Raw genomic sequence first — 13337 nt, forward strand, 5'->3', positions numbered from 1 at the left:
ATGGATACACAAAACTTGTCATGCACTTGTCATGCATGCTCACAGACACAGGATCTATTTAATTTAATGATCATGTATTTTTAATTTTTTGGTTGTATGCATTGTGGGGGGGTAAAGAATTCTTTTGATTAAGGAAACAAAAAAGGAAATGTCATAGTTTGGGATTAATAGAACACTATTGGCAGTTGATTCTAGTCTCAGGTCTGCGTCTGAACAGCTGCCTGACTTGGAATAATCAGTGTTAGATCTCTGAACCTGATTTTAAATATCCAATTTTGGGATTACATAGGGAGTGATTTCCAGATCCTTTCTTAGTATGTATGGAACTTTATGTTTACATGAAATCTTCTATAGCACTGTAAACATCAAACCTATTAACCATAGATCTGCTTAGGCTGGTGACTTTCCCTCTGTACCTCTATCCCTAATGAAAATCTGATTGGGTGAGTAGATTTATTTCTAAACTTTTTATTTTTGTTAAAATAATATTTTCAATTCTTGTCCTAAATTTTGATGCTTGGGCATTTTTGAAGTCTTTTTCTTTCTTACTTTTAATGGAATTGTAAAGTGCTGGAGTAGGAGGGGCCTTGGTGGTTTTTATAATTCATAAGTCTTTTTTTAAGACTTTATTTTTAAGTAATCTCTACACCAAGTATGGGGCTTGAGTATATAACTCCAAGATCAAGAGTTGCATGCTCTACTGACTGAGCCAGCTAGGTGCCCCTTAAGTGGTGAAGATGGACTTCAGGTTGTCAGAAGTTTCTTCCAAATTTTGTGTTTATGATTTTTTTCCTTCTTAGGGAAAAAGTCCATAATTGTCTTCAGATTGTACAAAAGATCCAAGACCCTTTTTGATACGGTTGGTTCATCTGTGACAATTACTCATTAAACCACTTTAAGATTCAGTTATTATGGTTTCGGTTTTTTAAAATTTTATTTATTTATTTATTTATTTATTTATTTATTTTTTTTTTTTTTTTTAAAGATTTTATTTATTTATTCATGATAGTCACACAGAGGGAGACAGAGAGGCAGAGACACAGGCAGAGGGAGAAGCAGGCTCCATGCATCGGGAGCCCGACGTGGGATTCGATCCCGGGTCTCCAGGATCACGCCCCGGGCCAAAGGCAGGCGCCAAACCGCTGCGCCACCCAGGGATCCCGGTTTTTTAAAATTTTATTTATTCATGAGAGACACACAGAGGCAGAGACACAGGCAGAGGGAGAAGCAGGCTTCATGTAGGGAGCCTGATGTGGGACTCCATCCCAGGACTCCAGGATCACGCGCCAGGCCAAAGGCAGGTGCTCAACCGCTGAGCCAACCGGGCATTCCTTATTCCTCTTATAATGTTGATGCTAAGTCAACTACCCTTTAATAGTTCCTTGTATGTTAGTGATTTCCTCCTCTCCCCAATAAACTGGTTAACGTTTTCTATTTCCAGTCCTAGACATAACCTTGAACCCCAGATTAGAATCTTTTTTTAGGGCAGCCCGAGTAGCTCAGCCGTTTAGCGCCACCTTCAGCCCAGGGCCTGATCCTGGAGACTCGGGATCGAGTCCCATGTCGGGCTCTCTGCTTGAAGCCTGCTTCTCCCTCTGCCTGTGTCTGTGTCTCTCGTGAATAAATAAAATCCTTCAAAAAAAAAAAAGAATCTTTTTTTTTAGCAGTGCTTCTTACATTTTAATGGGCATACCGATCACCTGGAGAACTATCTTGAGTTATATATATTGAATTTTAGGTGATAGAGGTATGTAAAATGAATATTTTGATACAGTAGATCTGGAATTGGTTCTGTGATCCTGCATTTCTTTTTCTTTTTTTTTTTTAAAGATTTTATTTATTTGTTTGTTTGTTTGTTTATTGAGAGAGAGAGAGTAGACTCCTCGCTGAGCAGGGAGCCTGAGTTGGGGCTCAGTCCCAGGATTCTGGGATCATGACCTGAGTTAAAGGCAGATGCTTGACCAATGAAGCCACCCAGGCACCCCTGTGATCCTGCATTTCTAATGAAATCTTAGATGATGCTATTGCTAGACCACAGTTTGAGTAGCAGAGGGTTAGGACTATATGTACCTTGAGGGGAGAGGCCTTGTGCTAATACACAGAATCCAGCATGTTTCCCTCTTCACATTTGTTAATTCACTTATTGTTTTCATTTTACCTACAAGCTGTAAATATGTATTTATTAGGTATAAATTACTAGGCATACATATGTGATAAAGTGTAAGTTCTGTCTTCCTTGAACTAGTTTTTAGTCTTGTTTGGTAAACAAAGGAATTAAATTTGATTATGTTGGCCTTGAGTTGGTTGTGCATAGTAAGGTGTTCAAAGATTAATTAGATGAATGAAGTACTTGTGGGATATCCAGTAGACATTTGATCTGGACTATTCTTAGTTCTTTTTTATTTTCTCTTTTTTTAGAGGGAGGTAGGGACAGGGAAAGGGACAGAGCAAGAGGGAGAGAGAGAATCTTACATATAACCTACAGTTACTGTGCTGCATTTCATATTTGGCTAGTTATATTTGTCATCTGCCAAAACGAATAGGCTCCTTTTTCATGTGAATAACAGGGCTTCGGATATATTGAATTTGAGATGACAGAGGTATATAAAAACAGAGTTGTCCTGTAAGCATTATAAATGTGGCTTTAGTAAAAAAAAAAAAAAAAAAAAAAAGGTTGCTATTACTGTCTTGAGAATAGTTACAAACATATAAGGAAAGAACATTATTAGAGGGAGCCTTACCTGTTTTGTTATTTAATCATAACCATAATATTGTGCATAGGTGATTTATGTTTGTTTTGCTTTGACAGTACTAAAAATCATGTGAGATTTTCTGCATTCTAACACTAAGTATATAATCTGGTATTTCAGCAACAAAAATGTGTTTAAACACTACATGTTAACAAAATAGTGTTTAAATTTTTTTCTTTGATATGGTACAATTGAAGAGGCTTATGTAATTTTTAGGTAGGAGGAAAATTACAAATAATTGCAATACTAGGAAATGGTTTTAAAAAATTGAGTTGCCATATGAAACAATGTTAGAATAAATTGTTTTAATAATATGGGAAAACACTGAATAGAAAAAAGCATGATACAAAATTGCATATCATATGATCTCAGCCAATTAAAATGAGTAAATAAAAAGACTGTAAGGAAATATATCAAATTATGTAACTTCTTGGGATATGGGATACAGATTTATTTTTTTTAGTTTACTATAATATACATAATTAACTCCCCAAAAAGAATTTCTATGAGAAGCATTCCATAGAAATAACAACAAGAGGTGCCTGGCTGGCTCTGTTGCTAGAACATGTGACTCTTGATCTTGGGGTTGGTTGTGAGTTCAAACCCCACGTTTGGTATAGAGATTACTTAAAAATTAAAAAAAAAAAAAAAAATCTTGGGATTCCCTGGGTGGCTCAGCGGTTTAGAGCCTGCCTTTGGCCCAGGGCATGATCCTGGAGACCCGGGATCAAGTCCTGCGTCAGGCTCCCTGCATGAAACCTGTTTCTCCTTCTGCCTGTGTCTCTGCGCCTCTCTCTCTCTCTCTCTCTCTCTCTCTCTGTCTCTGTCTCTGTCTCTCAGGAATAAATAAATAAAATCTTAAAGAAATGACAACAAAATGATCTGTGGTTTTAGTAGACTTTCTCATCAATTTTAGTGCAACTACTGAAGCTTTACTGCGTATCTAATGTTTCTGGACAATTTTTTTGTTGTTGTTGTTAGCTGAAATGCATTCATCAGAATCATCCATGGAACTTTAGAAAGTATACATACCCCCAGAGATTCTGATTAAGTAGATCAAGAGCAAGATTAGCATGCATAGTTTCTTAAACTCTACAATTGACTTAAACAGGCACCCTAGCTGAGAAAGTTGTCTATAAGCAGAAGCTGTTTTTGTGTGATACTTTGCACTTAGCAGCAGCAGATAGCAGTTTTTGAACTAACAATTTAAAGCTTTCACCTGCATTTAGTTGTTAGACTTAAGGGGAAAGCAACATATTTGGGTCACAGAAAATAAATCCAAATCCAATATTGTCTAAAAGCTAGCTAGAAAGAAAAAACCTTATGAAATATTCCATTTAATAATATTCCATATCTAATTCATGGTTTGTTTGGTTTTATCTTTTTTTCCCCTAGTGAGTGGAGTGCCATAGAAAAAGAAATGGGGGATGGACTGCAGAGTGCTGGTCACCATATGGATGTGTAAGTACCTAGAGCATTTAAGGTAAAACCGAAGGTAAAGTTTAGTGGTGAAATGTTAGTGATTCTTTTGTTTTTATCAAGTTCGCTGACTTTTACATTATACGCTATGTATCCAGATCTGACTTACACAAGTTTATTTCAGGAATGCAAAGTTAATTTAAAACATTCAAAGATCAGTCCGATTCATATATTAGTAGAATAAAGAAGAAAACATGCATATTTATTTCAATACATGTAGAAAAACATTTGAACATCCACTCATAATAAAAATTCTCATCAAACTAGGAATAAAAGGAATTTCTTCAGTTTAAAACTTAAAGCTACTATTGTACCTAATAGTGAAATTTTGAAAACTTATAGATAATATTGTACTTAATAGTGAAATACTGATGCTTTTTCCTAAGATCAAGGAGTAAGACAAGGTTGTCTGCTCTTACCACTGCTAGTAAACATTGTACTGGAGGTCCTAGTCAGGCAAGAAAGAGGCAAGAAAATCAAATAAGAGGCATAAATTTAGGAAGAATTAAAAGTATCTTTTTTTCTTATAGTTAACAGGATCTTTTACATGGAAAATCATAAAGAATCAGCCAAAAATATTATAGAACTAACAACTGAATTATTTTTTTTAAGATTTTATTTATTTATTCATGATAGACACAGAGAGAGAGAGAGAGAGAGAGGCAGAGACACAGGCAGAGGGAGAAGCAGGCTCCACGCAGAGAGCCCGACGTGGGACTCGATCCCAGGTCTCCAGGATCATGCCCCAGGCCGAAGGCAGGTGCTTAAACCGCTGAGCCACCCAGACTGCCCCTAACAACTGAATTTAACAGGGATGCGGAATACAAGATCAATATATAAAAACAAGTTTTTATATACTAGCAACAATAATTGGAAAATAAAAATTGGGAAACAATACTTTTTATAATAGCATCAAAACAAAATATTACGGATTAATTTCATGAAAGATGTGAAATACCTCTACACCTCTACACTGAAGACTTAATATATAAATAACATCGGGCTCCCTGCATGGAGCCTGCTTCTCCCTCTGTCGCTGCCACTATCTCTGTCTCTCATGAAAAAATAAATCTTTAAAAAAAAACTGCTACTGAGAGAAAGTTTTAAAGACCTAAATAAATGAAGAGAATAAATATATGTGTTCATGGGTTGGAAGACTCAGTAGTGTTAATATGTCCATTCTTCCCAAACTGCAGTCCCAATCAAAATTCTGATAACTTTTTAATGGAAATTGGTATACTAATTCTAAAACTTACGTGGAAATTTAAAGGACTTAGAGTAGCCAAAATAGTCTTGAAGAAGAACAAACCTGGAATATCTTACCTGATTTCAAGACTTACTATAAAGATACAATTATCAAGATAGGTATTGACATAAAGGGAAGCAGATCAATGGAACAGAATAAAGTCCCAAAATAGACTGGCATTTAAATAGTACATTTCGGGGTGCCTGGGTGGCTCAGTCCAGTTAAGTGTCTGCCTTTGGCTTATGTCATGATCCCAGGGTCCTGGGATTGAGCTCTGCATCGCGCTCCCTGCTCAGTGGGGAGCCTGCTTCTCTGTCTTCCTCTTGCTCATACTCTCTCCTCTCTTTCTCTCTCAAATAAATAAATAAATAAAAAATTTTTTTTAAATAGTGCATTTTAAGAAATGGGTTCTGGAATTATCTACATGGGAAAAAAAAAGTTAGCCTAGAGCTATATCTCATATGTTACTAAAAACTAATGCAATTTAGGGACACCTGGGTGGCTTAGTCTGTTAAGTGCCTGCCTTTGGTTCAGGTCATGATCCCGGGATCCTGGGATCTGTCCCTGCACTGGGCTTTCTGCTTATAGAGCCCGCTTCTCCCTCCCTCTCTCTTTCTCTGTCGTTCCACCTACTGTGTGCTCGCTCTTTCTCTCTGTGTCAAATAAATAAAAATAAAATCTTAAAAAAAAAACTAATGCAATTTGAATCACATACATAAGTATAAAAGCTAAAAGTATAGCTTTTAATAGAAAATACATGAGAATGTTGTTGCAACCTTCAAATTAGTAAAGATTTCTTAAAGAGAACATGAAAAGAAAAAAAATTTTAAGTGATAAATTGTTCTTTATCAAAATTAAACATTTTGCTTATCAAAAGATAAGAACTCCTGGGGAGGGCGGCCCCGGTGGCGCAGCGGCTTAGCGCCGCCTGCAGCCTGAGGTGTGATCCTGGAGACGAGTCCCATATTGGGCTCCCTGCATGGAGCCTGCTTCTCCCTCTGCCTGTGTCTCTGCCTCTCCCTCTCTCTGTATCTCTCATGAATAAATAAATAAAATATTTTTTAAAAAAAAAGAACTCCTGGGGAGTTAGTGTTAGAGAAGATGAAGCAGGTGTGGAGACATAGGGTATATTTTTCTTTTCTTCCCATGCTAACAAATCAGAATTAATTTGGAAAAAAAAAAAAAGTTGCCTATTATATCATACAGAAGTAGTACATGGTATAACCCATGTCCTTAAGGAATTTATAATATGATTGAAGAAATAAAACTAACTCATGAGACATGTGATAAAATTTAGGTTCTGAATTGTTGATAAAAGATCGGAAGGTGGGGGGCACCTTGGTAGCTCAGTTGGTTAAGTGGCTGACTCTGGCTCAGGTCATGATCCTGGGATCGAGACCTGAGCCCTCCCTGCACAGCAAGGAGTCTGCTTCTTCCTTTCCCTCTGTCCCTCACCCCCACTCATGGGAGTGTGTGTGCTCTCTCTTTCTCTCTCAAATAAATAAACTATCTTTAAAAAATAAAAGATTAAAAGTGGAGTGATGACTAAGGACTTAAGTAGTCTGGGAAGATTTCCTAGAGGTGCTGAGATATGTCCTTGTAAGATTTGGAGAAGCAGGGTGGAGAGTTGCACTTTTCTGTACAAGGAAGAACTCAGTCAAGTCCAGGAACGAGAATGGGATGATAAAGAGGGGTTTGTCTGTGTCAAAACAGAAGTTGCTATTGGAAATTAGTATAAAATAAGACTACTCAAGTTTTTTGTAATCTTCTTTACTCTATTTTTCCTTTTTGTAGCTTTTGGCATTACTGTATATAGTTGCTGCCAGGAACATTTGAGCACCAATTATCCTAAACTCTTATTTTTTCTACAGGTTTTGTAGCCCTTTCATAAAATACCTTTGAACAAAAGATAGTATAGTCTTATGGTGCTTCTTAAGCTGCCTGTAAGAAGGACCTTTTTTTGTTTGTTTTTTATTTCCAAGCCATTGCTGATTAAAACATTTTGGTAAAATTCAGTAAAATTTTTATGGTAATTAAACATTGCCATGAATATTTCTGAATGCTATTCTCACTTTGTGTACTTACTTTTGTTACTGATGGGTAGCAAATGGTCTGTGGACCACACTTTGAATAGCACTTCTTCTGATCATTAATACTTTGTATTGTGATAAAAGTTTGTGTGCATCGTTTTTTAAATAGGTATGCATCTTCTATAGATGATATTTTGGAAGATGAAGAACATTATGCAGATCAGTTAAAGGAGTATCTGTTTTATGCAGAAGCATTGCGGTAAGTATAGTAAATGTTCAGATGCAGCCCTGTGGCTGGTCACCACTCTCTTCATACATTTCCAGAAAGTAAAGATAGTAAGGTGGTTTTTGAGTGAATTCACCCCCCAGGTATTGAATGAGGTCTCATTGTATTCCTCTGTATTGCAGAGTGCTAAGCATAGATATTTAAAGCAAACCCTGTTTGGGGCATCTGGGTGGTCATGATCTTGGGGTTCTGGGATTGAGCCTCCCTCCTTCAAGCTCAATGGGGTGTCTGTCTTTCCCTCTCCCCCTGCTTCTCCCTCTGCTTGTTCTCTCTCTCTGTCTCTCTAATAAATAAATAAGATCTTAAAAAAAAAACAAAAAAAAAAGACAAGCCCTGTTCTTGAAACATAATTTTGATAAAACTCGTCAGTCTCCAGGTCTATCTGTATGTTGTTCTTTCTACTTTTTTAAGTTTGAAGATTGATTGCAAAATACAGATTGAGTGTATGTAGCCCTGTCACTAGGCAATATGTTGCCATTTTTATTCTGTGGTTTTTTCCACATCTGCTTATCCTCTTAAGGTTGTATTCGTTCTTAATATCAGCACTTTGTCTTCTCTTTTTATGGTATCTCCTACGGAGCCAAACATTCTCTGGTACACAGTTCTATTTAAGAAGAAATTAGTATACTTTTTCTGCCCAATTTTGAAAAATGAATAATTTTCTTGGAATAGATGGCTTTTGGTCACAGCCACTTTGGTTATTTTCCTGTCACTTTTAAAAGCAATGTAAGAATTCTGTTAGTACAGCAGAGTACCTGTTTTCCTTTAGCTGTTTAGTAACTGGTGTAAAAACATCCACACATTGTTAGCCTTGTTCATTCTCTGAGTAGTCAGGAGTTTCACCAAGGTATTTTCAAGTTACCAAGCAAAAGAAAGTTGCTGAATACAGTGGATTCTATATAGTTCTTTTTCTTAAAGATTTTATTTATTTATGCATGAGACACACACACACACACACACACACGCACAGACACAGGCAGAGGGAGAAGCAGGCTCCATGCAGGGAGCCTGACGTGGGACTTGATCCCGGGTCTCCAGGATCATGCCCTGGGCCGAAGGCAGACCCTCAACCATTGAGCCACCCAGGCATCATGCTAGATTTAATTTTTATATTGGGCTACTCCATTTTAAACCTGAAAATCCTGTGTGCACAAGTTCTCAGCCTGTTAAGACATTGTGAATCCTACCCCTCTATCCCTAAATTTTTTTTTTAATATGTTAAAAGAGAAACCACAAAAATTAAATGGTAGCACTTTTTTTTCATCCTAGGGCTGTATGCAGGAAACATGAGCTTATGCAGTATGACTTGGAGATGGCTGCTCAGGACTTAGCATCCAAAAAGCAGCAATGTGAGGAACTGGCAACAGGGGTGAGTGTTTCCATTTAGGTCTCAGTGCATATCATTGCAGCAAGCCATACAAGGAGTGAGTTGCAGCTGTAATACTCAAGATGTCTGTAGCTTTTATAGGGTAATAATTTATAATTCTTTGGGTTGTGATCTTTATATAAATACATAGGCCAGTAAACATTGTATTATATAGCATTGGAAGAAATTCTACCGAGGCACCTGGCTGGCTCAGTTGGTGGTACTTGTGACTCGACTTTGGGGTTGTGAGTTTGAGCCCCACATGGGGTGTACAGATTACTTAAAAATAAAATCTTAAAGCAAAACAATTCTGCCAACATTGCTCTATGTAGTAAATGTCTTTTCATTTATGTTAAGTCCAGATGAAAAAACATTCTTTGTGATTGAAATAATGACCTTTGTCAGGTTTAATTTTACAAAGTATATGATGAAAATTTTGGCTTACTTTGAAAAGCCTTACCCAGTTAGAATCAGTGCAACTCTCCTAAGAAGGAGCTTTTGGTGTACCGTGAATCCTTGCGAAGAAAATTCTGTATCTTATGGTATGAACCTTAGATTGTTTTTATAATCAGCTTTCTACTGTCCAACCATTTTATTGGAATAAAGTAGCTATTATATTAAGAATATACAATCTGGAAATAATGAAATAGTGACAGTGCCACCATTTATCAGTCACTTCATAGTTAACAAGTATTTTGGTATGCCTAAAAAGTCACAGATACATGTGGGAAAAGACCATTGACCACAAAACATGTATGCACTAGGCTTGATTTATTTTTAGAGCTCGGGAAATTTCCAGGCCATTTTCAAAGAGCATGGTTCTGTACTCCTACATGTGAAGGGAAAAATGTTTCTCAGTAAACTCTAGAGAGTGAGGAAGTGTAAGGCAGTGATGCTGGAGGCTTCCTTCCAAGGGAAAGCATCCTATTTTATTGAACGATACTCAAATTTCAGTGTGTGTTATGCAGATTTTAATGTTTTTTTGTTTATTTTAGTTTGGTCTATTTCCTTTGTGACCTGTTGAATTTTACCTATTTTTTTTTTATTTTTATTTATTTATGATAGTCACAGAGAAAGAAAGAGAGAGAGGCAGAGACATAGGCAGAGGGAGAAGCAGGCTCCATGCACCGGGAGCCTGATGTGGGATTCGATCCCGGGTCTCCAGGATCGCGCCCTGGGCCAAAGGCAGGCGCCAAACCGCTGCGCCACCCAGGGATCCCGAATTTTACCTATTTTTAATGTTGTAGAGAAATTTAAAAAAATATGACCTCTAAAGAAATAACTTGCCTAATAACTTCACCCAGAAGTTTTCCATTTGGTTAAGAAGTTTGGTTAGAATTTCTTTTTTCTTTTTGACTATTCTATATTATTCCAGTGTTAGTAATCATTTTTAGGAGCCCCCTGGTTTTAAGACTTACAATGCTTCTATCTGAGGTAGGGGGGAAATGGCAAAAGTTTTCTGTTACCTTAAAAAAAAAAAAAGTTTAATCGTGGTTTAAATATACATAACAAAATTGGTCATCTTAACCATTTTTTAACCTGTTTTTTTCTTTTCCTTCTTCTGTTTATGAATATATGTATCTATCCATCTATGTTGATTTTAAGTAATTTCTACACCCATTGCAGGGTCCAAATTCACAACCTCGAGATCAAGTCACATGCTCTACCAACTGACCCAGCCAGGTGTTCCTACTTTTCTGTTTAAAAAATAATCTTTGCTCTTACGATTTCAGACTTACAAAATAGTGGGAAAAAATTTAGTATAGCTATTGAATTTACATTGATATAAATTAAGAGCAATTTTTTGAGGGCGTAGGTTAATGAATGGTTATACTAAAGGTCATCTTAACCATTTTGAAGGGTACAGTTCAGTAGTACATACATTCATGTTGTTGTGCGACCAACCTACAGAACTCTCTTCATCTTGAAAACGGAAACTGTACCATTAGATGTCAGCTATGTCCCTTCCCTCCAGCCCTTGTCAATCACCATTCTACTTTCTGTCTTTCTGACTTGAGAAAGCGTAAATTAAGTAGAATCATATCATATTTGTTTTTTTGTGACTTTCGTATTTCCACTTAGTATAATGTTCTCAGGTTCATCCTTGTGGCTTGTGTCAGAATGCTCCTCCTTTTTCAGGCTGAATAATATTTCTTTGTATGTATGTGCCGTATTTTATTTATCCACTCACCTGTTTCTGTTTCCTTTTTAGACTGTGAGAACATTTTCTCTGAAGGGAATGACCACTAAGCTCTTTGGTCAGGAAACTCCAGAGCAGAGAGAAGCCAGAATAAAGGTGCTAGAAGAACAAATAAATGAAGGAGAACAGCAGTTAAAGTCTAAAAATCTGGAAGGCAGGTAAAAATGCTGAGATGTTGAACAAAGCTACACATATGTACTACATGGCAGATTGTTTTTTAATACCATTTCCCATCTTCATTAACATTTTTGCATTATAGCCTATTCTCCTAGGGCTTTTTTTTAAGGTTTTATTTTTAAGGAATCCCTACGCCCAGTGTGGGGCCCGAACTTAAATCCGTGGTATCAAAAGTCACAGGCTCCACTGACTAAGCCAGCCTGGAGCCCCTCTGTTGGTTCTTCTAAAACATAGTGATTGAGGGACATCTAAGTGATGCAGTTAAACATCAGACTCGTGGTTTCATCTCAGGTCATGATATTGTGGTTGTGGGATTGAGCACCATCAGACTCTGCACTGAGTGCAGATTCTGCTTCTGAGTCTCTCTCTCTCTCTCAATCAGTCAATTTTTAAAATAAAATATAGTTGGGCAGCTCGGGTGGCTCAGCGGTTGAGCATCTGCGTTCAGCCCAGGGTGTGATCCTGGAGTCCCGGGATTGAGTCCCACGTCGGGCTCCCTGCATGGAGCCTGCTTCTCCCTCTGCCTGTGTCTCTGCCTCTCTCTGTCTGTGTTTCTCGTGAATATAATTAATTATTTATTTATTAATAAATTATTATAATAAAATCTTAAAAAAACAAAATAAAATAAATATAGTGATTGAATCCTAAGAAATTTCAATTATTAAAAATCATGTTATATAAAAACAGTTTTTGTATGGGGGGGAAGAGTAAGAAGAAAGAATTTCAACTTTATAATACTATTTTCCTGCGCTTCTCCTGATTTCTGTCCTTTGCACATTCCCTTCGTCCTTTCTTCTCCATCACCTAACGAAAGCCTGATCATTCTTCATTGCCCAGCTCTTGTGCTACTTCCTCTGTGAGGCTTACTCCTAGCCTTGCACTTGATTCATGCTACAAGAGCATGGGGTAGTTTTGTTGTGGGTGGTGGCTTGTTCTCTGTGACTGTCCCTGGCTAACCCAAGAGCCCTTCCAAGTCAGTGCTGTGTCTTTTCATCTTTATGTTTCAACATCTTGCATTGGGCTTGGCATGTAATTGTTCCATAAACATTTCTGAATTTAGAAATTTACTGTTTGGCTTATTTTTCTTATTGTTGTTTTTTTATCTGATAATGAGTAGGTCAAGGCAGACCAAGAATGTTTCACTGGTTTTGAGGAATTTTGTTAAGTTTTAGAACTGCTGGCAACAAATAAGTAGAAGTAAACTTTTATGAATGAAATTAAAAAGACAAATGCCTCTCACAATTTTTAAAGCTCTAGTTATCATTTAAAGCGGATGTATAATAATTGTGATACATAATCCGTGTTGTCAAAAAGTATATTTTCCAGTGACCCTTGGAAGGCAACTTCACATGGCATCTGTTGGGCTTGTGAGCCGGTTCAGAGAGCCATCGACAGCTGTTTTATAGGAATAATTTGAAGCCGGGATTCTTGTGGCAAAAATATTGATTATTAAAATGTAGATGAATATATGACTGTCTCTCTGCTTCTTCTTGTGGTATAATTGTTAGCAAGGGAAAAATAGAACTATCTTATACAAACGATAGCTTTTTCCTTCATATAGATAAATAAAAGCCAATGCAAATGAGAACTGGTTATTAGAATTTATAATATATAGTCCTCTTAATTTGAATAAGAGTAATAGTAATTATGCATTTTATTTCAGAGAATTTGTGAAAAATGCTTGGGCTGATATTGAACGCTTCAAAGAACAAAAGAACCATGATTTAAAGGAAGCCCTCATAAGCTATGCAGTCATGCAGATCAGTATGTGCAAAAAGGTACGTGAAGGTACAAGTATATTCA

General features: G+C 36.9%; 1 protein-coding gene across 1 annotated transcript in view; it reads left to right on the plus strand.

Annotated features, from left to right (window-relative positions):
* SNX4 (sorting nexin 4) overlaps positions 1-13337 on the plus strand; it is a 69553-nt gene that overhangs the window by 50412 nt on the left and 5804 nt on the right. Inside the window, exons 9-13 of the mRNA XM_072812417.1 lie at positions 4146-4211; positions 7675-7764; positions 9061-9160; positions 11370-11515; positions 13198-13312. Of these exons, the coding sequence (XP_072668518.1) occupies positions 4146-4211; positions 7675-7764; positions 9061-9160; positions 11370-11515; positions 13198-13312 (517 nt within the window). The remainder of the gene's footprint in view (positions 1-4145; positions 4212-7674; positions 7765-9060; positions 9161-11369; positions 11516-13197; positions 13313-13337) is intronic.

Source organism: Canis lupus, chromosome 35 (genome assembly GCF_048164855.1).
Source record: "Canis lupus baileyi chromosome 35, mCanLup2.hap1, whole genome shotgun sequence".
NCBI classification, from domain to species: Eukaryota; Metazoa; Chordata; class Mammalia; order Carnivora; family Canidae; genus Canis; species Canis lupus.